At 43.3% G+C, this 24344-nt stretch overlaps 1 protein-coding gene across 3 annotated transcripts in view; it reads left to right on the top strand.

Annotated features, from left to right (window-relative positions):
• LOC146185921 (limbic system-associated membrane protein-like) overlaps positions 1-7451 on the top strand; it is a 203660-nt gene extending 196209 nt beyond the window's left edge. For 2 of the 3 annotated variants that reach the window (XM_084606852.1, XM_084606851.1), the window contains exons 9-10: positions 2889-2960; positions 4016-7451. In XM_084606852.1, the coding sequence (XP_084462978.1) occupies positions 2889-2960; positions 4016-4137 (194 nt within the window). In that variant the 3' untranslated portion in view covers positions 4138-7451. The remainder of the gene's footprint in view (positions 1-2888; positions 2961-4015) is intronic. The other variant, XM_084606853.1, reaches the window with a different exon arrangement.
• The last annotated feature ends 16893 nt before the right edge of the window (positions 7452-24344 follow it).

Raw genomic sequence — 24344 nt, 5'->3', positions numbered from 1 at the left:
TTAAAAGATTGGCATAGCACGATCCGTCACCGTGACCCGCTACCGCACACAGCAGGTGCTGACGCGCTGATTGGTTCCGATGCGGCGGGTCTGTGTGCTGATGATGATGATGACACTCTATGAACAAGTCCCTTCGTAGCGGGCGGACAGACATCAGGAAAATGGACAGCAACAAGTGGGCAGCTAAACTATTTAGGTACCTATAACTAATCGACGTTGAGTGAAAATGGCGGAAAACAATTATAAAACTAACCAGGAAGTATTGAGGGCAGAAGCACGGAGAAATAAAGAGCGTTAAACAGCAGGTAAAAAACATAGAAAGCATAATTTGATAAGTACTATGGAATAGAAGCCGACGGTAGAATATATATCGAAACTGGAAAAGGCAGGTCAGGAAGAGTTAGTTCTATTATGATCTCAATAGACATGTGCCCTATCCTTTTTGAATCTAGATCTGGGTGCCTTAGAACACGCAGCTGCAAGAAAACCAAAAAGATGACACATGTGCAGTGGGTGGTAAATTCGTAGAAACAACTGAGCATCTTATACTTTAATGAAATGGTACCCATCCGAATCTCGATGCAAGCGCAGTCACTCTCCATGAAGCCTTGGGGTTTAGAGATACAAGCGGTCGGATGAATGAATCTGCGGTGCAAGTTAGCACTAGGCTATAGAAGATTGGTGGCTGAAAGCAGGAAGATTACATAAGTGTATAAATAAAAAATATTAATAACAAAAATGACGAAATAGTTTTAGGGGTTTGTGTCAGCGTTCAATATATAGAAAAAAAAAAACGTGGTAGAAACTGCCACCACCCCGTTTCAGAGGGGACGCTCTTATGATCCACCGATCCATCTACGGGCATGCTTAATGAAATGCGCGGCGGCGTATCGCAGTAACGTATCGCGGACCGCGCTATATGCTATATTTCTTCATTACTGCGTAAGCATGAAGCGGCTATGTTTGAGGAGTTTGTCACCAGAATTTTGTCCGCAGGATTGCGTCGAAATGAGCGGTGATAGGAAAAAGCGAATGGTTGTACTCGACAGAGGAAGAAAAAATGTCGCCAGGAAAAAAAAAACGTTTGGTGTATGTGGAGTCATTAGTTAGTTAATTAGAGCCAATTAAAACAATTAGACGTCGAAATAGCCAAAAGGAATAATGACGACGTTCAGTGATCACATGATACCCATCTTCCGGTCGCGTGGTACCTCACTTCCGATCACGTCACCTTGATGACGCTGGAATAGGGACGCATAGTTATGTCGACGTCGGGATGTGACGCAAGTTCGAAACGTTACAAAACATAAAGTGGACGTACTTCGACATGAGTGAGCCGAATAAACGAATGAAAGTGATCAGAAAGTGAAAAGAAAAGGAAAAAGTTCCGAAAGCATTGGTGAATCTTCAGTTGAGAAATGCAAAAGCCCGAGCATTGCTGATGCACACTATACATCGCGCGCCTCTTGTCGAACACAACCAGCGTTCCGTTGAGCACATCAGAGTTCACCGGCGTTCTACAATTGGTTCACAGGAAAGGGAAGCCACAGTATCTGTCACTTACGGAATCTCGCTGACAGAGCTCGCGGACAAATCTCGCGCAACGAGATTTTCACCATTAACCTATAAAGGTTTTCGCCTTTAAAAAATAAAAGAGCATGCGCAGCTTGCTACACAATGTCGTAAACAACGCAGCTGCTATCGCAATTTCCGCAGTGTGAAATCTCTACAAGTGGTGCGCGATATAGCGTGTGCAGCAACAACGCTCAGTCTTGCGCATTTCTCCAGAGCAGTTTCTCATTCATGCTGTAGCAAGAAAAGCCACATAGAAAAAAAACGCGGCGTGTGGCAGCGTCTACAATAAAATTCGTTAATTGGTTTCAAGGAAGCAACATCGGCTGATAGGAGGTGACAATGCCGATGTGTCTTAATTCAGCATCTGTTGCCACCTCTAGACACCTCCGGGAAAACATCGCACCAACAGCTAGCTGACTGGAAGAGATGTCTGGTAGTGTGTAGACAGGCGTGTATGAGTCCGCAAGCGCAACCATCAAAGCATGACACAAAACTTTATGTAAAGGCATCATCAACAGCGTGTAATGCTCTCGCATTGCCAACGCATAATGTAATTAGGTGTCGATATGTATACTTTTTTTTTTTTTTGCCATTGTTGCTTGTAGCAGATTTACGGAAGGCTTTCACAAAATAAAGATTTTTTTTTTTTTACCACGAAGACATCAAAAACGGGGAAATGCATACCCTTTCAAGTCGAAAAGGAAATATACGAAATAATTTTCGAGGTGCTTTCCGAATACCAATTATTTTGACGATTCTGAAGAAAACATTTTTGAATGAACGTGAAGCATGTTTTGCACAAAGTTTTTGGCATTCCTTGGTAAATTAGGAGACACTGGAACTCACACACTCCGCTATTAAGAGACAATCGGGCTTCCTATTTTTTTTTTTAAATGCAACCATTTACGTGACTTCTTTCAAGGGCCTCAATGTTTCTTTGAATTTATTTGGTCAGCTAAGGCCGTTTGAAGACAAGGCGCCAAGAAATGTTCTGGTGCATTCGTATTAGACACATGCCGTTATTGACATGCTTATAACAGAAAGTTGAGGGTGATTAAAAGGATGTTGGATTTTATGCCTTAAGCCGTTTTTAGTAGTTCTCATGCTTTGCTAAGCCAGTGACACTTTTTGCTTGGCCTCCTGACTGCTAACTATTGCCCAGCTCTCGTTTTGTGTGTTGGTGCTCGTACCACTGGAGCGGTACTTACCGTTCCCATTTTTTCTCTTGTGTTGCAGTAGAAATTGATATTGTTATTATTTTGCTGCATGGTGGTATACAGCAGTTGCTCATTTATGATTTCCACCCAATGCAGCCCTCCCTAAAAAGCCATTGAGTACCAAAGCCAGCGAGGAGGTTGAAACTGGTCTTCAAGCTAATGACCCTGGTAGTGACCCTGAAAGATTTTTCTTTTGGTTCATGTCCTAGCATGCCAGTCTGTGCCCGAAGCATGACCTTTATATGCCTATTGCACTTTGTCATTGTGCATGACTCATTGGCATCATTTCTTTCACATGCTTTTTCTTCTTTCTGTTCTATTAATGTTTCATGCAAGTTTCGGTAAGAAAATTAGATTATTAAAGAGTGAAAATGGTGTTGTACAGTTCCTTCCTATTTATTACATCTTATTAATGCTAGATATACTTAGTTGGCCTGAAGGTGCTGATAAAGCCATTCACTGTTAATAAGTGATTGTATGACACACACTGGAGATAAAATATGCGACTGTCATTCCAGAATAGACTAGTCTTTAATCCTATCCTGTGCACAATATTACCACAGATTTGATGGTGTCTTAAAGCCAAAGGAAGATACACTCCTTTTTTTTGTTGTCACAAATCTTTGGCACAGAATAAGCAACTGTTACTGCAAGGTGTCAACACTTTCAGGAGTGATCGGAACAGGGGAAAAAATATATGTGTCGCAAAACTTTCGCTGCCTGACTTTGCCGACTCATCATTCATGTCCTGCGCAAATTCTACATTCATGTTGCGTACAAAGTGTGCATCTTTGAATGCCCCAACAAAAGTATGTCATGCTGAGTCTGTGGCAATTCTTTCATCATTACCACTCGCACAGAGACCACCAAAACTGCCACCGCTCTACATGAAAAAAAGAAAGAAAGAAAATAAAAAAGCTGATTGGAGGATCGAAAAAACGAACCGAAGGATGTTACGTCCAGATATTTGACCCGTTAGATAGTTTTTCGTTTGAAACGAGGCAGAAAATGTGCAATAAATCGTTTTTGTGGTGTCTGATGCCAACATTAGCGACACCTGTCAAGCATTCTTTCACCAACATCCTTGTTTCGCAGCGTATGGTAACAAAAGCACGTTCGGCATGCCTGACATGCCGCTATTAACAAGATCTTGGAAACCACTCATAGAATACGTGCTGGCAAAAAATAAAAAATAGTTGACCATTCTTTTTCCATATTTCCAGATGCCTTACAAGAGGAGATAAAGGATAGCGGAAACGGCAACTCGGCCACCCGGGCCACACTGTTCAGTCCGCACATGGTCGGATGCGTCACCGTGGCCCTGCTGTCCATTTTTTTCTGCTGAACACGTCGATCGCCATGAGCCGAATAGTTTTTCTTTTGCCACCCGTGGACTATGTCTGACATGAAAGCGCCCGTCGACCAACGAACTTCTTCCTCACGCGATGGACACGCGTTGTTTTATTTTATTACAGTGATGACTAAGATGACTATTATTATTATTATAATTATTATATTCATTTTGCTTCCCCCTCCCTCTCAAGAAGTCACGTGGTAAGGTGGGAGCTCTGCTGTTCGCGGTGTGTTTTTGTGTGCGTTCATTATTTGCTGCTCCACATCCTTGCTCTCGAGTACCAACAGTTGCCACCCCACGTATCCCTTACAGACTCTTAACGGCACTCAACCTATGGCGCTTCATAGTCTGCAATACACTTGGAACTGTTTCTAAGACTCTCTCTTAGCAGCTTTTATCCATGGAGTAGGTATGTAGTGATGGAGGTATCCGAGCAGCTGAGGTGCGAAATGACCGAAGAATGAAAGGAACTGTAAGCGTGGCTATTCATTGCATATTACTTAGTTTTTTTCCTCTTATCCTATCTGCACAGCTACCTATTAATGCTCTACATTGTGCGGATTAATATCCAAACTTAGTCTTATTTCTTTCTTGGGACACTTGCACGGTGTACAAGCAAACATATAGTAATTTTTAAACCTCAAGGATTCTTCCACGCTCTTGCTGGTCTTGAGCAAACCGTTAGAATGGCCTTTAGAAAGTCTTGTTCTTGTTTCCTTCAGACTGTATACCGGTTCCCCTTTTCGAGGGTACAGGAAACTCAAGATGTAACAAATGGCTCAAGCTTTAAAAGTAGCACATTTGCAATTGCGAGTCAGTTGCTACACTACATATATAATATGTTCCAGAACTTAAATTATTGCTTTAAAGCTTAAATGGGACACAAAAGGCCCTTTCTGAACATTCTAGGCTGTGCTCTATGCTGCCCTTTACAAAGGTCTGTACCGGCGGTCGCTTAGAGGCTATTAAATTGTCGCCTTACTGTACAATACTATCTTGTCAATACTTGCTGATATCAGTTGTTTTTGTGCTGTCTTGTATTCTGTCCAATTTACGGTTACAATTACCACGCGCTTGTTCTTTCTTTATTTTTGTTCTTCGTTATGCGTTTCCCCTCCTACAATTTTTTCTCTAGTGGAATGCATGTTCTCGTCATATTTGTTTTGTATAGCTTGTTCTACGACGCTGTAAAAAGAAAGCATATATGTAGCACAAGTTTATCTTTTTTCTTCTTCTCTTATATCCATTGATTTCATCATCAGCTTCTGTGTTCCTAGATGTCAAGGAATATCTGCTTTTATGAATGTGTTTTTTCTTTGCTGGTATCGCTTACCCTGAGAGTGTGAAGAGAAAGGATTTCTAGGCGTAGGTGGCTTGACAGCAGCTAAGACGCGACTACTTTTGCGGGTAGCAGTGGTGTTCTATTATGAGACCAGTTTTTCCAATAAGCGGCGTAGGCCAACTTTCTACGTTACAAATTCGCATCGGAGTTGACCATAGTTGAAAAACTTAGGTCACCTATGTGGGATCACGTCAGCCATAGGAGTCTGCAAAGAGATGACTGCAGGTTTCCTCCTAGTTCAGATCAGCTAAAGGGCATTTCTAACTCGCCCGCACCTTTTTGAGAGTTTTCGGCTAGCTTACACCCCACAGTGAAAGGATTGGTTACACCCCCATTAACTCTTTTCCTCACAACATTTACGACACAGGGAGCATCGCATCAATGTTCTATCGGCTAGCATTTCTTTTACAACAATCACTGTCCTCATTTTCTTGCACACTTGTTTTCCATAGAGCTCTGTACAAATTGATTTTGCTTCATTAACAGCATGAGCACTTTTTTGTGTTTCGAATAAATGCGCCGCTGAAAGAAGCTAAATAAAGTGGGCGTTAGAACGAGGGCAGTTATTGTTGCGAAGAATGTGCAGCGGTGTTTGATACTGCCATCGTGCAGATAATCAATAACAAATAGGCTGAAAGTGGGCTTGGCTAAACAGGATTTAATTGTCGCCCTTGAACTCTACTGCTACTCTGCGGACATAAAAGAGAAAGAAGAAGTGACGTGTATTAGTGTACGAAATATGTCTTGAGTGACTCTGTCTCTGCTCGAGTATTTATTGCACCAAGGAGCAGAGAAAGAGCGTGATTCACTTTAAAGAAAATCCCGGTCACCTTCACTTGCGTGTTGAGAAGTTGTTGTAGGCTTATAGCACCTGTTTAGCGTGTCGCGCCCGAAGAGGCAGTGGGATGTTTATGGTGCGATGAACTACAATGCTAGGCATTTTAAAGTTAATAAAATGCCAAGTGTTCTAGTTTACTGTACTTTGAAAAGTTGCGAATGGGTTCTGAAATGTCTTCTTCAGTTTTCATTTCTGAGCGTTAAAACTCTCACCAAGCTCTTGTAACCAATACTGCCATCTATTTAAATATTGTTATTGATTGCTAAGATAAGAAAGACTAGACGAGCCAGTTGTCATGAAGTGCCGCTAGCTGAAGTTAGTGTGCACATCAGCTACACGGGAGAGACCATCTGCTAACGCGAAAAATGACTCCAGAAAAAAAGACCATCTTGAGAAAAAAACAAAATCTTAATCTACTCTCTAAAGGCACAGGCAGCTCGTTTTCAAAGTATACAGCGTCTAGGACTCCTAAATGGTTTGTCCTTTTTTTTTTTTTTTTTTTTTCATTCTTTGATTTCGAACCTTGGTGAAGTGTGTGGTTGTACATTCCAAGTTTCTGTGACCGAAATTATTTGCAGTTATGGCCTTTATGTGTAATTCCTATGGCGATGCTTAAACTGCCACAGTCGCCACACCAAAGTGCCTCTAAGTTTGCAAAGCATTCTAAACAAATTGCTGAATTTAATTAGCATAAGAGGTCAGACTTCAACGCTACAGCGGCACGAAGTCGCATACATCGGCATTATTTGCTTAAGCGTGGAAAGGCGCTTAAATATTTGAACGACCACTTTACAGAAAGGCAAGCATTTCTATTCGTTTCGGGCGTAGCAAGACAAGTCAGCGATATTCCTCATCATTCTGTTTACAACTTGACCAGAACAGTCTTTCTCTCACGCACACTAATTACTTGTGTAGCTTCGCCGCTCCTAGCGGTTGCGTCGAGCAGAAACGAGGGATCCTGGCCAAACACCGGAAGTGACGTGGTCTCGCAATACTGGCACAGCCGACGAACAGTTTGCCACTGCTGCAAATAATTTCTCTTGGCATTTGGAATATACAAGGAGAGCAATTCATTCTTGTGGATTTTGTGAATGTTCTGTCAATAAAGTGAAATACAACCAAGAATCCGTGGCAGAGGCGTCCTTATTGGGCTTCGCACACTGCGCATCTACGAGCTGACTGTGCATGTGTGTCCGTGTCGTCATCATCATCATCAGCCTGACTACACCCTCTGCAAGGGAGATGCCTCTCTTGTAGCCCTCCAGTTCCAGCCGCACTCACACAATCAAGGAAAACCTCCTGTTCTCTCATCCACCCAACTAACTTCCTGTCTTCCCCAGCTACGTTTTCTTTTCCTTACCGTAGGGACCATTCCTGCCTTCGTACTGCATGCACTGCCCATGCCTGTTTCTCCATCTTGATTTCGACTGTGATATCATTAACTGGTGTTTGTTCCCTGACCCATTCTGCACGCTTCCTGTCTCTCGTTACACCTGCCGTTTCCATTCCTGAACTCTCTGCGTGGCTATCAGTATAAGTTAAACACTTTTCTACCTCCACGTTACTAGGTGAGTACTGGTAGCTACAATTCGTAAAGCGAGTCCGTGTATACGTTGCTTATTAATAATGCTGGAAATGGAAGTAAACTATGATTTCCAGCCGCAGAAATTGCCGCATGTCCTTGGAGCCACTGATCCGCGACAGGCAATATTGATAGGGTAGAATAAAAAAAAAAGCAAACAGACAAGAGGGATATTATGCCTAACTGTAAGCAACGACCACACCAGCAGGAACTTTGAATGCATGAAGCAAAGCCGGTGTGCATTCGCTTATAATCCCATAACATTTAAAGGGTACCAGCCTTAATAGCGATAGTACTTATACATAACCTTTTGTGACTTAACACTACTACTAAACCCTACTAATTAGCACTATTAATGACTAATACAAATCATTACCTAGCAACAATGTCCACATGATAGTGCTATTGCATCGACGCTGCAGGATACTTGAGCGTTCTTTTCAGTTTTAGAGCAGAAGCTCTACTTTCCGGGCTTCAACTTCAAAGCTTGTTATCGGGAAATTATCTCGAGCTCGTCACGAGGCTTCACGACTTCTCCTTCAGCCTCTGAATGGGGATAAGGTAATATTCTTCACGTGACCCCACCTCGTCTTCTTAAGCCTGAGTGGGTATAAGGATGTTTTAGAGCAGAACTCAAGCGCTCGCGAGGTGTCGGCGAATGACCTTCAAGACCTCGCAAGGTCAAACTAAGGAAGGTAAAACTAAGAATTAGTCATTTTGGTGGCGATTTAGCTAGTCCGCGTGTAGTGCTTCCACACCAAAGAAAAACCATCAGAGTGGAGCGTATACGAACCAGTCTGGTTCGAACACGGGTTCACGGGTTCCCGGGCTTCTTAGCCGAGCGTCTCGGCCACTGAGCCACCGTGGCGGGTGATATCGCTCGTTAGAACCAGGTTTAAGTAGAGTTACACTTCTGCCCTGCTTTTTCAAGTGATTTCTAGATTAAATTATTCGCACCATTCGTCTACTGCACCCGGCTCTCTTTTTCACAGTCCTGCAATGTTCTGTGGTGCACAAGTGAGCTATACTTGTTTCTGGGCTATTTGGCCCAAGGCCTTGATTAAGTACAAATCGCGAAAACATGAAGACATGCGCAGCAGAACATGTCCCGTCAACCTCGACTGTCGTGCTTTAGGTCTCGCAGGTAGTATTTGGAGCGTAGCGGCCTGGAAGTTTTACTAAAAGTGGGAACATGGTATGGAATAGCCGTCAAACCGCTTAGGCGTGATATGTTCTTTCTTGGCGGAGGGTTTCCAACTAAAAAACAGTGAAATGGGAGCTCACTGGCACCACACGTCATCTATTTGAAAAAGACAAGATTTTTGTCCTTGCAGCACATCGTCATGGTCTAACGAGATATAATGTGTGAAGGAATAGCAACCTCAGGCTGCCTTGTGGCACTGTAAAATCGTCCTGTCGTGATGACAGAACCTGCTCGGCCGCAACTACCTGACTTCTGTGGCTGCGATTGCGCAAGGCGCAGGGTGAATGTCTTATTCTAATTGGCGCGCTAGCGGTAAGTTCATTCATGCATTTCGTGAAAACATGGCAGCGTCCGGCGTATGTCGCATAAACAGTAGACCGAAAAAGAAAGCAGTAGTGTTTCGATGCAGCCGAACCTGAATATCGAGCGTTATATATGCTTAGCAGTGCGGTAAGACGGGTGTGCTCCATGGCTTGCCATAAAATGTTTATTGATGGACGATTTTGGTACAGTCTGGTGAGATTTTCCAGATAGGCCGAGGTCATGTTCGGGGGTAGCTCGTGCCAAATTTGGAGGAGAATATCGTGTTCACCATAGTAGAATTAGGCTGAATTAACATCAATTTTGGTCCAAATTTGCTGGGCCAAATTTTGGGGATGGCCCAGGCCAAATTTTGATGTCGCCATCGTGTTCGCCATAGTCGAATTAGGCCAGAAATTGATTTTGTCCAAATCGGTTATGGTAAAAATTTTAGGGTGGTCCAGTCCCACATTTGAGAACTTTTGGCCGCACCAAATATGGGGGTGGCCAAGCCCAAATTTTGATGCCGCCATCGTGTTTGTCACAACCGAATTAGGCTGGACATCGATATTTCGTACACATGGCGACGCGCCTGGGTAAGCACCCCTTCCGCGGAGATGGGTATACGTGACTGGCGACCGACTGCACTCCTTCGTTAGAGGTCAAATCCCGGCGTCATTCGACCTTCAGGAATGGCGGCATTAGAGATAATGTTCTAAAAAAAATAATGGCCTCGAGTGAGATTCGGACCAGCGGGGGCGCGAACAGATAAGCTTCGCTTGCGAAGCTTGGAGCATTCGGCCATAGTTACGGCTCTGTTCCTCACGCACGTGGTAGGCCTAAAAATTATGGTATGTTTTGATAACCTGCCTCTCACGTTGTGCTTTGCGAACTTTCGTCTCATGTTCTTTCACCTGTGCGCGATCAATTTAGTCCGAAAGGATGAGTGCGTGGCCACTTGTGCCAGCGCGATCAGAGCGTTTGTCCGGTTCGAATCCATATCCGAAAAGATTCCAAATAATTGGAGAAGATGAAAAGCAGCCTTCCTGCATGTCAAACTTGTCATAATCCCCCCATAATGGGTAGGTTATACTGAAAATTTATTTTATAATAGCTCCTCGTAAAAAAATTTATTTGTTAATCACCAGCTCAGTAGCCTTGTAAAGGCAAAAAAGTGAATTAAAACGTATGAATAGCACTGACACACGGAACATTAATTTTCTGAGCACTACTCACGGCTAGTTATTATGCGGGTGCCCTCAAAATGACGTTGAACTGAAGGCTGAGGAATAAAACTAAAGCTGATAATTTCGGCGAAAGTCTGGGAGGCTTCAGCGGGCGCGTCTGGACACGTGAGACCGACCGCCCGGGTTTTTAATCCTCAGGCAAGTTTGTCGGCCCCATCGTTTCCAGAGTGGCCCGCGTGAGCGGGTGCAAGGTGCGGAAACATGAGTATTTTTTAACAACTTGGTGATGATTTCATCAGTGCCTGCAGAAGGTGATGACAGTATGTTCTATGACACAAGATATTCCATGCGCAGAAAATGTAATGGAAAGCATAAATGGCCAAGGGTAAGCAGTTGTGATAGATGGTGGCATATCGGTTTCTTTTGTGGAGACTGATGAGAATGCGGTGTTGAACATATCTGCACATTCGATGACGCTTGCCTCCTCTTCAAGTGTATTGGTAAGTGTGCTTATGGGCGAATGGGGAGGATTAAGTAGTTGCCAGAACATTCTCGGGTTATTAATGCGAAAGCATTACTTCGCTATGTTCACAGATTTCTGTCCGCAGACCGCGTCAGCAAAATCGTGTCCGCAGTGGTTGTGAGTCATTGAGACGCGGTAGAGGTTAATGAGCGGTGTCAATGGATAGAGCGTGACTTAATGGTTTTGCCTAAAAAATAATTAGGCCAATAAGGTAATTAGGTAATTAATTACAGGCAAAATGTAAAAGTTATCCACAGCCGTTGTGAGTAATTGAGAAGTGGTCGAGGTTAATGAGCGGTGTCAATAGATAGAGGGTGACGTAATGTTGTGTCCAAAAATAATTAGGCCATTAAGTTCTTTAGATAATTAATTCGAGGCAAAAGGTATAAGTAAGGCGAAAATGGTCTCATTAGCCAATTGCTTGGCGCCACATTTGAATGTATCAAATACTAAAATCAAATCAAATCATATCAAAGTTTATTTCCGATCTAAACTACAGATGGAAGAATCAAAGAAAAAAGCTACCCTTGTGCAGCTTGACGAGTCCACAATCCTAATGATTGGCAGGGAGGCAACACAAGAATTTATACAATTTTAAAAATAAGCACATCAAGGAAACCCCAGAGAATACACGAAACAGCATATGTATACATACATATGTATGTATACATACATATGAAGTTAAACCACGTTATTCAAAAACAAATTATGTAGTTCTCGACGTGAAGAAGAAAACAAATCGAAGTTAATGTGCATATACCTATTTAGAAGAGATGTAAGAGTGTATTGAAGACATTCCTTATCAAGATTTAGTCGAGGTTGGCAATGTCCATTCTTCGCCACGTCTTGTTGGATAGACTGATTCTGTTTTCATTAGTTCTGCTAAATTCTTAAGATTTGTTACATTATTCCTGATTTCTGTTTTAAAAGTGACACTAAGGTGATATTTATAAAGATTATGTGGTTTAATCATTCTGAAATGACAAAAGAAAGCTGCACTTAAATGTCGGAACGGTAAATTATATGAATTTCAGAGATATCTTTTTACATTAAATGAATACGTTCAAGGTTAGTGAAGGTTGTAGTACCTCAAACTAACTGGCAGTAGTTTAAATGCGAGTTGAATATTGAGTTTTATACCAGCATCTTAGTTGTTGTGGGAAGTATGTATTTTAGACGTCCTATAACACCAGTGATTTGACCTATTTTTTTTAAAGATATAATTGACATGATAATTCCATGACTACTGGCAGATAATGTAATCCCTAGACATCTAGACTGCTCAAATATTTCTACAGACCGCGAGTTTAATATAATATTATCGTGCGGTGGGATAACTTTGCTTTTCGGCCTAAATATGACAGCTTTGGTCTTACCTTCGTTTATTTGAATCAGGTTAACTGCAGACGAGACCTCAAGAGCTTTCATTGTGGCATTAATTGTTTGATAAGTTCATGAACATTTTCACCTGAAAAAAAAAAAAAAAAAACGCTCGTATCATCGGCATAGATGAAAAACTTCGTATTATCGCTAATGTTGACAATACCGTTTAGGTAAATATTGAAGAGTAGAGGTCCTAGCATACAGCCTTGGGGGACACTGCAGAAGACTGGCTTCGGTGCAATACACTTATGAATACCACTTGCTGTCTCAACGACAAATAGGAACACAACAGTGAGAGCGCTTTTCCTCGGATACCATAGCAGTGTAATTTATTTAGTAAAATTTTCTGATTTACCAGGTCAAGGGCCATTGAGAAGTCCACAAATACACCAATGACAATATCTATGTTTTCAAGTTGCTTTATTATTTATTCCTTTAGTTGGAGTAATGCAAATTCAGTTGATTTGCTTTTGCAGAAGCCGAACTGAAATGGTGTTAGCAAAAATATATGGATAAAATTTTACATTTTTAGATGGAGTATTTTTTCAAAGGCTTTAGAAAACACTGGGAAAACAAACCGAAATTTGTCTGTAGTTGGTGAGGGCGTTGTGATTTCCCTTTTTGTAAAGACCAACAACTTTTGCTAATTGCATTTTTACCAGAAATACTGCAGTTTCTAAGCACATGTTAAAGATATGAACAAGTATGGGAGCAATTATGTCAACTACATGCTTGACCGGCCGTTTTTGGATTTCATCAATGCAACAGTTACTGCTATTGTTAAGATTTGTTATCACCGACACTACTTCAACATCCGTGACTGGGTGTAGAAAAATTGTTTCATCATTCTTAATTCGAACATACTTGCAAACATCAGATCCGGTAGCACGGGTAGCCAAGTTCTTTAAAAAAGTATTGAACAGATTAACCAGTTCAACGCCAGAAACTTCCTTTCCATCAATATTTAATTTTGTTAATGCAATGCGTAAACTGTCCTGCTGCAGAAGTGTATTTAATCTCGACCATAGTACACCATGTCGATCATTCTTAACTTCTAGAAGTGACACGTGATAGGCTGTTCGTGCAGACCGCAGTTTTTCAGCCAGTTTATTCCTATACTTCCTAAATAACGCAAGATTCTCAACCTTCCGGCTGCTCAAAAAATTTCTATACAGCTTGACTTTCATTTGTATTTTTCCGCGAAGCTCTTGCGTTACCCATGGCTTGCGGATTCTGCGGCTTTTCACACGTGTTACAAGTGGAAAGCAGTCGTGATATATCTGTTTAAAGCAATCGACAAACGTATTATAGGCAACATTTCCGTCATGAAGTTCAGCTATCTTACTCCAATCTACTTTCATGAGCACATCACTTAATGATTTCAACGATGCTTCTGTAATAGCTTGGTATGTGATTGATGCGGACTTACTTCCTATTGTACTAGCCTTCTCAATGCAAGCAAACACGAGAAGAAGATCGCTAACACACCAAGATAAAACACCAGAAAAAACATTCAGCTGCATAGAGTTAGTAATAATTAAATCGAGAACTTAATGGCCTTCACTTGTGACTTTTGTTGCTGTATTGATCAGGTTAACAAAATCATTAGACATAACAGTCATATTAAAGTCTTGGCATATGAGTTGGGATCACTCATGTCAATAATGAAGTCACCACAAGCTATTAAGGTTTTCTCATTGCAATACTGAACAACAAAAGCCAGGAACATGTCATAAAACTGTAAAAAGAATGCAATATTACCGTTAGGAGGGCGATAACATACAGAGAACAGAGCACTTTGCGTAGAAACTGAAATAATTTCACAATCTGGGGCAATTAAAGTGTATGCTTCAAATTCGTCTTCAACGTCGTCCTGAAGCAATAACGCAACAGCGCCGCCGCGAACATGTCTGTTTCGTAGTATGTCGTATAATTCTTCAACCTGAAAACATCACAGTCAATTCTGCTCCACATCTCGGTTAACATCATTGCAGAGAATTCAAAAGAAAAACAACAAAAAAATTATTCCAGGCAGAATATTTTGCTTTTCACAGACCTAGTATACATTGTAAGAGGTCGCCGGAAACTCTGACACTACTTGATCCACATCACTGAGCAAATAATAGCAAGTATCAACCACCGCTTTTTTTTTTTTTTTTTTAACAAATTAGAGCGAACAAAGCGTCAGTTACAGTTTGGTCTTTATAACGATGGCGACTGCATTGCTGGTCTTTCAAACCAGAACTTTTCCGTTGACATACCAGACAAAATCATAGCCTTTTTCCTTTGCCTTATCTTAATTAGTTAAATAAATCAGTCAATTAAGGTGGTGCCAAGGATGTGACGTCACGCAACCAGAAGTCGAGCCAAAAAAAGGGCATAGGAAGGAATTGGCGCGCAATTTGAAACTACCAAAGAGTAGTTAATTATGGCAGTCAATTGGGTGACGTCAAGGATGTGACGTCACGCAACCGGAAGTATAGAGCCGAAAAAGGACATAGAAAGGGATTGGCATGAAGGTACCGAAAACTAAAATTTGTAAACAAGAAGTTAAATAATGTGATGTTAAGGATGTGACGTCACGCAACCGGAAGTAGAGCCAAAAAAGGGCATAGGAAGGAATTGGCGCGCAATTTGAAAGTACCGAAGACTAAAATGGGTAAACAAGAAATGAATAAAGCGGCGTCACGCGTTAGGAAGTAGAGCCGAAAAAGGGCATAGGTAAGGTTTGGAGCGCAATTTGAAAGTACCACAGACTAAGTTGGGTAAACAATAAGTTAATTAAGCAACTAGAAGCAACCAACAGCAACATCCGTGCTTTCGCATTACTCCAATGTAGACTCTGCAGTGCTTTTTATTTATTTTTTTGTTAGGCCACTGACCTGATAAAGATTCTTTGGCAGGTCAGTGGGAAAAAATGTGCGTTTGGCTTTATGAATGGACTTCAAATAGATATCCTCGGCCGCCTAGTACCTGTTCCATGCGTATGTGCTTTCGTTTTGCTGCGCGGAAAAGTAGCTTTTTTTTTTTTTTTTTTTTTGAGCGTTAAAAATGTGACGGCAGGAATGTACCTATATGTTAATTCAGTAATTTTGGTTTTGAAGGCTAGCCAGTTGTCTTCAACTGATCGATCATTGAAGCCTGTTTGAAAGTTTTGAAGGAAAAATAAGCGCAATTGATGGCTAATTTCTCTGTAGCTGCCTTTGTCATAAAGGCGGATTGTTTTACTGTATATTTCGAGTGATTCCGCTGTGAAAGTGAATGCCGCGTGAAGAATTTGTGGTCGCTAATTTCGCCCAGACAAGTAAGCGATGACAAACTTTCAGGTTGATTTGTTAGTACGAGATCCAAGACATTAGAAGATTCACATGTGACGCGTGTGGGTTGTTACTAACTGGGTAAGATCGAATTTTAGACAAACATCAATGAAGGTATTTTTTCTGCTTTTCCTGTTGTGGTTAGGTTCTGCCAGTCAATAGTCGGGAAACTGAATTCGTCAAAAAGAATAATGCGTGCGTTAGGCTGTTTAATAGCGAGTTGATTTAGGCTATCGTTAAGGCTACAAGAAAACGTTTTATTGTTGTAGCGTGGTCGGTAGCAGACACCTAATATGATGGATTGAGGTGGGGAACGGCAAAGTACCCATAATATTTCTAGCTCTGATTGAATGCTAATGACGGTACAAGGTAGCAGTTAGTGGCGACAAGAACACCTCCTCCGCGAGAGCCCTCGCGGTCCTTACGGAAAACAATAAAATTTGGTAGATCAGCTAGAACTTCTGAATCGGTGATGTCATCTGTGAGTCACGTTTCTGTTAGGATGAGTACGTTTCCTTCGGACGATGAGACAAGATTAGAAACATGCTTGCATTTGGGAAGAAGACTGCATACGTTAGTAAAAATTATCGATAAACAAAGATTTTGAAGTTTACCTCGGGGGCACCTGCCAGGAAGTTTAGTTACGCGATAATGAACCGTATGTTATGCGATTTCTTGTACCGTCTGCGATGATTCATCGAATGCCGATGAATAGCGTTTTGTACCGGAGGGGAAATTTTGTGGTTTTCGACTTAGCAAAGGTAACAAGATGCTTGCGCGCATTGCGGAGAGGGCGTGAAAAATCCTCCCCAATGCTATAATCAGTACCTTTCAACTTACGGTCATTTGAAAGGATTAGTTCTTTAGTTTTAAATAATTAAATTTAACTATTATTAGGCGAATGCTTGCACGAGGTCGTGCCGAACGCAGGACGAACTGCTCCATCGAAGCAAGTCGTGCGGACAAAGGAAGTGCTGCTTTGACTACCTGGGGGAGGGGGGGGGGGGGGGGCTGCGCTGTGTCATGCCACCGCATCGGGTGCCGCCCCTATCGATGTCTCCGTCATATTGTCTTCCCCTCGCTGCCGGGCTAACCTGGACCAGCGGACCGAGGCTCTTTTTTTTTTTTTTTCGCCTATTGAGCTGTTTGTAGACTGGTAATTTCACGAGTACCATTTATCCAACAAATGGCTTGCGCGGAAGCAAATCATACTGCAAAGCATACTGCAATTTCCTTTAATACATATATGCAAACCAGCGCACAAGCCTTCTGATTTATCAGAAGGGCAAGAAACGGGGCTGTGCGAGAGTGGCGAAAAAGAGGAAATCAGGCCATCGTGGTCACAGGGGGCAGTTGGTGCCGAATGCTCTCCCGAAAGCAAGATTCATGCCAGTCCTGCACACAGGGAGGGCCCCAGAACCACAAAGCCTCCCCTCTCTACTACGTGTACTGTTCACTGCCGCTAAGACAACATATCTTTCGTTTCTGTGTGATAAGCTAGTGAAGAATCTTTACGCTGCTCTGGGTTCGGTTGATGCGGATGAGGTGCAGTGATAACGGTGCTATGTGAGGTAGATGGTGCTATAAGAGGCAATGAAAATACAGCGATGGACACGGGGTAAAAATAAGCATTCTCCTATTGATCTTAAGTAGACTGGTCCTCCGCAAGATTTCGACACTAAATCTCCGAATTTTATCAAGTCATGTCTTAGCTGTTCCCGACTAACCTTTCCTTCTGACGATGTCTATTGCTTAAGAGCACTATCGAACATGTTGCCATGTCCGCTGCCTGATCTGCATATCAGCCAGAATATAAACTGTGTTTTAAACCAAAGTCTATCTGCGCCTGTGTATACGCGTTTTGGGCTGACATGCTCTTTTACTTTTCCCGTCGACGTGGCTCATTATCATTGGAGCTCTATCATTGAGCCAAAGGACCCGGGTTCAATCCCTGCCTCAGCGGCTACTTCTCTATGGAAGAGAAACTTAAGGTACCTGCTTAATGAGCGATGTCAGTGGTTGAAGCAGCCTGAGTTTTTTGGAGACTTCAGAAATCATCAGCGAAACAAAATTTATTTGGAACTATGCGGTATACGGGCCTTTTAGAGCAAAATATCCAATGTTGGGGTCAGCGTCGGCGTTATGAGCGAAAGAGGTGACGCTATAGGTGCTTTTGTCAAGTCGCGCTATATAGCTTGCAGTTGACATGGTCGTGCACTGATTGTCTGTAAGGGTGTGAGACGCTGCTCGCCCATGTAACATGGCCGATTGGGTAGGATCTGCCAACTCCGTTTTCAAGGCGAAAGCCTTACTTGGCTATGTTCGCGTAAACGTGTCCGCAAAACCTGAAAGCAAAATGTAACGTGTGATATGACGTCATAACAAGATGAGACTGATAGTCATGTGTAATGACAAGTAGTATATAAATGTCATGTCATGCCTAGTCATGTCATGAGTCACAGTCACTTGTCATGAGTCAGTCATTATGATTATGGAGTCTATGACTTAAGCAAGTCAATCAGTCATGACCATGACTAGTATCTAGTCATGACTCTCAAAAGCTTAGTTCTAAGTTTGTGCTTGTGCTGTCTCTTTGTATTTTGTCAGAGTACCTCTACGTTTATCCCAAACCGAAACTTTCCGCTCGGCCGCTCAATGCCCAGCCACTGAACCACCACACGTACACGCATGTTGCAGAGATAGCATCTGAAGAACCTGCGAAATTCTAAAAGCAATTGAGGTTGTGGCACCAATGGCTTCGATCCAGCAAACGCAAGAGCGGCAGCCGGCCGCAAATCTTGTTTGCGGCAACCACCAGTTTCGAGCCCCAGGTGGACAACCCATGATGGGCGGGCAGCCGCTCATAGTCGGGCAACCATACGTGGTTGGGCAGCCCGTCTTGCGTGGGCAGCCTGGCATCGCGGTGCAGATGACCGTGCTGGCAGCCGGAATACCCCCGCCCCTGGAGAACATCCCTGGGCGCCCGCCGGGTCTGGAGTACCTCCGCTTCGTGGACCAACTGCTCGTACACCAGCAGCTGCAGGTACTCGTGAGCTTTGGAGATGTATTTTAATGCGAAGACGTTAAGGGCCCCATTCCTCACAAAACCTAATGTTGTAGGCATTGGCATTGTGTGCGAAGAAACAAGGACATATGCTATCGGGAAGCGATAGTTTGCACATGGCATGACCGAGCACTGATACCTTCGATGGACTTTGCGGCGGAAATATGCTGAGGTCAGTTTTATTTATTTAAATCAGCGAAATCAGCGCGGTAAAAACTGGACAGAGAATAAAAGACAAATGGCATCGGTGTGTGTGTGTGTGTGTGTGTGTGTGTGTGTGTGTGTGTGTGTGTGTGTGTGTGTGTGTGTGTGTGTGTGTGTGTGTGTGTGTGTGTGTGTGCGTGTGCGTGTGCGTGTGCGTGTGCGTGTGCGTGTGCGTGTGCGTGTGTGTGTGTGTGTGTGTGTGTGTGCGTGTGCGTGTGCGCGTGCGTGCGTGTGTGTGTGTGTGTGTGTGCGCGTGCGTGTGTGTGTGTGTGTGTGTGTTTGTGCGCGCGTGCGTGCGTGCGTGCGTGCGTGCGCGCTTCTATTTTCAGTCCAGCTTTTAGCCCGTTGTTTTCGTCGAGATTGCGTGACTTTAACTAGACCGCATTTCAAAATATTGGAAGAAGCTGGGAACTTGGGATATGAATGAACCTTCCAGCACCCTTCATATCCCGATACTGTCACGTTACTATAGGCAACGCACTCAAGTTCGTACGGCTTTGATAATTCGAGGCTTTACACCTTCGTCGGGTCGTCGCTTATGACCGGTAACTGCATAACATGGTATCTCAGGACTATATGCTAATAAACAACGTGTGTGAAACTAGACACACACATTAGGTTATTAGTATTTAAGCTAGCGGAAACTACACGTACGCGAACGAGGAACCGATGACGCCACATGTTTAAAAACAAAGCTTTCTTCCGTATTTTTTTCCGTATTCACGTTCAAAAGCAGCGCCCAAAAACTGCGCTGCACTTGAACGTGTCAGCAAAACTTGTCGGCACGAAAACGACGCCTCATATGTATGAGTGAAAAAAAAAAAAAAAACAATTGTGGTTTAACTCTGGTTAATCCTAGTTGAATTGCGATAGCAACGGCGGAGGAATCGTTTAAAGTATGGCGCGAGAGCGTAAGCTACCAGCCCACGTATAAATGAGAAGGGTTCAATGCATGCTGAACCGAATGTGGATAGAAATCATTAGCTGCGGGTGACCGAGCGTTCTTCACTTTCTTCGTCTTAGTCTTCTTCTTCTTTGTCTTCTTAGTCTTCGTCATCTCCGTCTTCGTCTTCTTCTAAGTCTTCGTCGTCTTCGCGGCTGTTGAAGGTCAAACGTGGTCCTTCCCGGGACTATGCAACGGGCCTAAACCTGGCGTAGTATTGCTATCGCAATAAAAAGTTTAACGTCATTGGATAAGTAGATTAATGAGTATATATTATGTAGTAGTGAGGTAGAGCAATTGTAGTTAGTTAATGAAATCAATATAATAATTTGAATATTCTGTTCAAAGTGGCGTTTGGTTTGAATGTGTTGGTGAAAAATAGTGTGTAATAGCGTGTAAAAGATTACTTGGTGCGTAAAATACTGTGAATGGTGACATTGGAAACAAAATTTAATGAATTAACGGTATCAATTAATACACCTTAGAAAGACAACTACACAGTGCGAGAAACAGCATTATGTAATCGAATTAGTTTAATTGATTGACTTAATTACTTATTTATTGCACTAATTTAATTCCATTCTCAATCGTGCTGCACTCCCGTTACGACCATGTCATGTGGCAGTCAAGTTGCACGAGTATGTCGTGTGACTATAAGGTTATCACGTGACAAGGTCAAGTGACAGTCAAGCAGCACGAAAATGGTTGCCCAGACGAAGACAAGTTCCCTTGTCGAAACGTCGGCTTGGCATGCGAACTGAGGGCGAACTGAGGCTCCCCCCCAACCCTTGTTCAGTTCTCTTTCATACTGTGTAGTTTCTCTCGTTCTACCGTTGTTATGAAAGTACCACGTGGCAATGTTACATGACAGTCAAGTTGCATTTGAATTTCACGTGGTATTGAGAACGACACACGGCAGGAACTACAGCGTACCGTCCTATCCCACGCCTGCAGGAGCACTTAACAAGCGTGTGCCAAGGAAAGGAGATTTCCACAGTCCCACCACCGGCAGAGCACGCCGTGCTCATTTGGACACCGGCGCACCAGGGATTGAGGGGGAACAATAAAGCGCACGTACTGGCCCGAGGATTAGCTACCTTCCAGGATCACAGTGACGTATCACGTGCAACCCGATCACGCGGTGATGAACCCGTACAGTTCGATTATGATCTTAATACGAACCAAGCTATACCGCTAAAATCATTGCAAATTAGCCAGAGCAGTATACTTCCGAAAGCGTGTACATAACTCACCAAAAACGAAGAGGTTATGTGGCGTAAGCTACAAAGAGTATTCCCAAATTCCTAGCTTTACAGCAAGTGGCACGCAGAAAATTTCAGCCCAAGGTGCAAACGTTGCGAGTGCATAGCGGACATGATCCATATGATATGGAAGCGTCCTAGTTCGGAGAACCTGACAGAACAGATGAGTCATGGGAGGCACTATTTGTCAAAAAGGACGAAAAAGAATCGTGAAGTCATCCGTCTCGCCCTGGCTGCTGCTGGGATCCATCAGAAGATCCCGGTCGATGGCTCAGGGGCAGGACACGGCTGTGACCGAGCTACGTCTCGGATCCTCGCCAACCTTTTGACCGGTACAAATAAATGTTATTTCTCTCTCCCCCTCTTTCTCTCCACTGTGCGGCTAGCGTGCAGCAGCAACGCTCAGGCTTTCGCATATCTCCACTGCAGATTCTGCAGTGCTCTTGGAAATTTTTTTTCTCATTTTTTATTCTTAGCACCAGAACAATATTGGGTACCATAGAGCTTTAAGGGGCACAAATTTGCGACGCCAAGTGATAAAACTAGTGTTAGGGCCTTACGTTCAGTCACAGTCGGTCTCGAGAGAGAGCGCGCTTCTAGCGCTCCCCCTCGAGACCGGCCGTGGTTCAGTATCACTAGCCAAGAAACAAACGGCTAAGCAGCAATGCTGGATGTCGCCAACCAGTCTTGTATTAGATATCGCCGCCGCCAAAAACGAGAAATGATCATCACGTACAGCGAACGCTCACTGTATACGCGTGGTCGACATTTGTTTTGTGCGCTTCGTACGCTCTGCCATATTCCTACAGCGTAAATCTGTTACCACCTGTGTTCTGTGTCAGAGAGCAGTCACTCAAAGCGTATCCTTGAGCAGTTATCGTCTCGCCAAATGTTTGCTCATGGCGTGGCTGTCTGCAACCATGCTCACACCCAGGTACTTGCACGGTCAATATTTGTATGAACTGACTCGTTCACCATACGGCGTCTCCCTCCCTATGGTGCTGAAATCAGCCTCACTTGGAAGGCATGAAAGCTGTTCGCACCACCGCAACGTGTAAGGTCTGCTAGTCGATTTGACGTCAACGTTTCTGTGGAAGCATCGATAGGGATCGATCTTTTTGTTCCCTTCCTCCGTAGATGCGTGACTTCAAAGCGCCATCTCATTCCTCCTATTTTTGATTTTGTAGCATCTAACCCCTTTTTCCGCTACTAAGCGAATGTCGTGACGCAGCATGCAGCCGGCTCGTTAATCATTAAGCCTCTAGCTATTCATTTGTACCATTACTCTCACTTTCTCCAGGAAATTACACAGACTCTTTCCCTCGGTCGGGAAAACATTGCAATGCGTCCGGTCGACAAAGCAGAGAAACGTGTAGTGCTACATACGGGGATCAATAAAGCCGAACTAAACTTACCCGCAGCCAGCGTTTTTTGTACCGGCCCAGAAATTGCGTCCAGAAAGGCGCAGAAGTTTCATATGAATAAATAATACACGGAGACGTCTACTGCTGCTCTGCCGTAAGACATTGAGTCTCTACTCAGAATGCATGAATGTACGTAACTTCGGTTTTCCTTGTACTGTTCAAGGATGCGGGATCGAATCCCGGCCGCGGCGGCCGCTTTTCGATGGAGGTGAAAAGCTAGGCGCCCGTGTGCTATGCGATGTCAGTGCACGTTAAAGGACCTCAGGTGGTCAAAATTTCAGGATGCCCTCCACTACGGCGTCTCTATAGCCTGAGTCGCTTTGGGACGTTAAACTCCACAAACCAAACCAATTCAATTCTTAAGTTGCTCCACTGCATTAGCTGTTCTTAGCCTTGCACCCGGTTTTACAGTGTTGTAGCACGTAGTCCGCTCCCATCCAAGTGAGACATTTTGCACCGTAAACAATCTGGACCTTATAGCTATTTGGTTCATGTCAAAGGCCAGCCTCGTATCGTGTTCTCTTGGGGTGTTTTCCCGTTTGGCTGTAGTTTCACCTTTGCAGTAGAATTGCACTGAATTTCATTATGCCAACAAAAGGTTCGAAAAATGCATTGCGCGATACAGTACTGTGCACTTTAAGCCAATAAATAAATATCAATACCAATAAATATCCTAAGGCAAGAAATAAAAAAAAAATGGGGGGGGGGGGGGGGGGAGGGGCTTTATGCAAAAACGAAGAGGAATGGAAAAATCGTACTGGTAACGAGGATAGGGATGAGAAATGAAGTGGAATGCCAACTTTTCTTAACACCAAACCAGGCCACCATGAAAGCTGCATAGCTCTTCCAATCTGTAATTATTGTTTCGGCGGCTAAATTTCGCACGCGCTCTTTCGCTCGGAGTAATCTTCGGAAAACGGGTGGCAGTCCTTTTAACCAGTCCAAACCACTTGCACGAAATCAATAAAACAGTATTTTATTTAGGCAATTTTTTCTGGTTCATTCATTTTTCTCCGTCATTAGTGCTTGAAGCGCTTGTGGCTTGAGGGGCTGAAAACTAAGCAGGCTGCGTCTGTCTGTGGCTCTAGCATTAAAGCCGGCGCTGAAAAATCTCGGAGGGAGAAAGAAACAACACTGAATTCAGAAAACAATCATCATAGAACGTTTATCCCCCTCACTGCTATGCATAAAAAAAAAAGCGTTGTTGAAAATGTAGGGGCTTGTTAAACTAATTAGAGAAATAGATCGGTAGTCATTAACCCGCTTAAAATAGAGCAATGAAAGTGCATGTTTTATTATGAAAGCGAGAAAAAATATGATAAGAGGATGTACAAAGGATGTCAGAAAGGGCCCATAGAAAAAAAAAAATTAAATTACACACGTCAAAACTGAGCCAGCAAGATAAGTATGCAGGACTGCTGCGTTTGCTATGACACACCGTCACCCTTTATTGTGTCCTCAGGTCAATCCATGTGTGTGCACGCGCCACGATTTACCCTTGACAGTGGGAACCAGCCCCGATATGACGGACGTGGAACATGCATTTTTAAAACGCGGCCCATCGCTGAGAACGTGACGTACGTTGGGAATTGCAAGGTGGGTCGGAAATGGGCCTTTGCCTCCGA

The sequence above is a fragment of the Amblyomma maculatum genome, chromosome 6, assembly GCF_055883805.1.
Source record: "Amblyomma maculatum isolate TAMU_Amacu chromosome 6, ASM5588380v1, whole genome shotgun sequence".
Lineage (NCBI taxonomy): Eukaryota > Metazoa > Arthropoda > Arachnida > Ixodida > Ixodidae > Amblyomma > Amblyomma maculatum.
The sequence above is the reverse complement of the archived record's forward strand: the minus strand, read 5'-3'. Positions and strand labels throughout refer to the sequence as shown.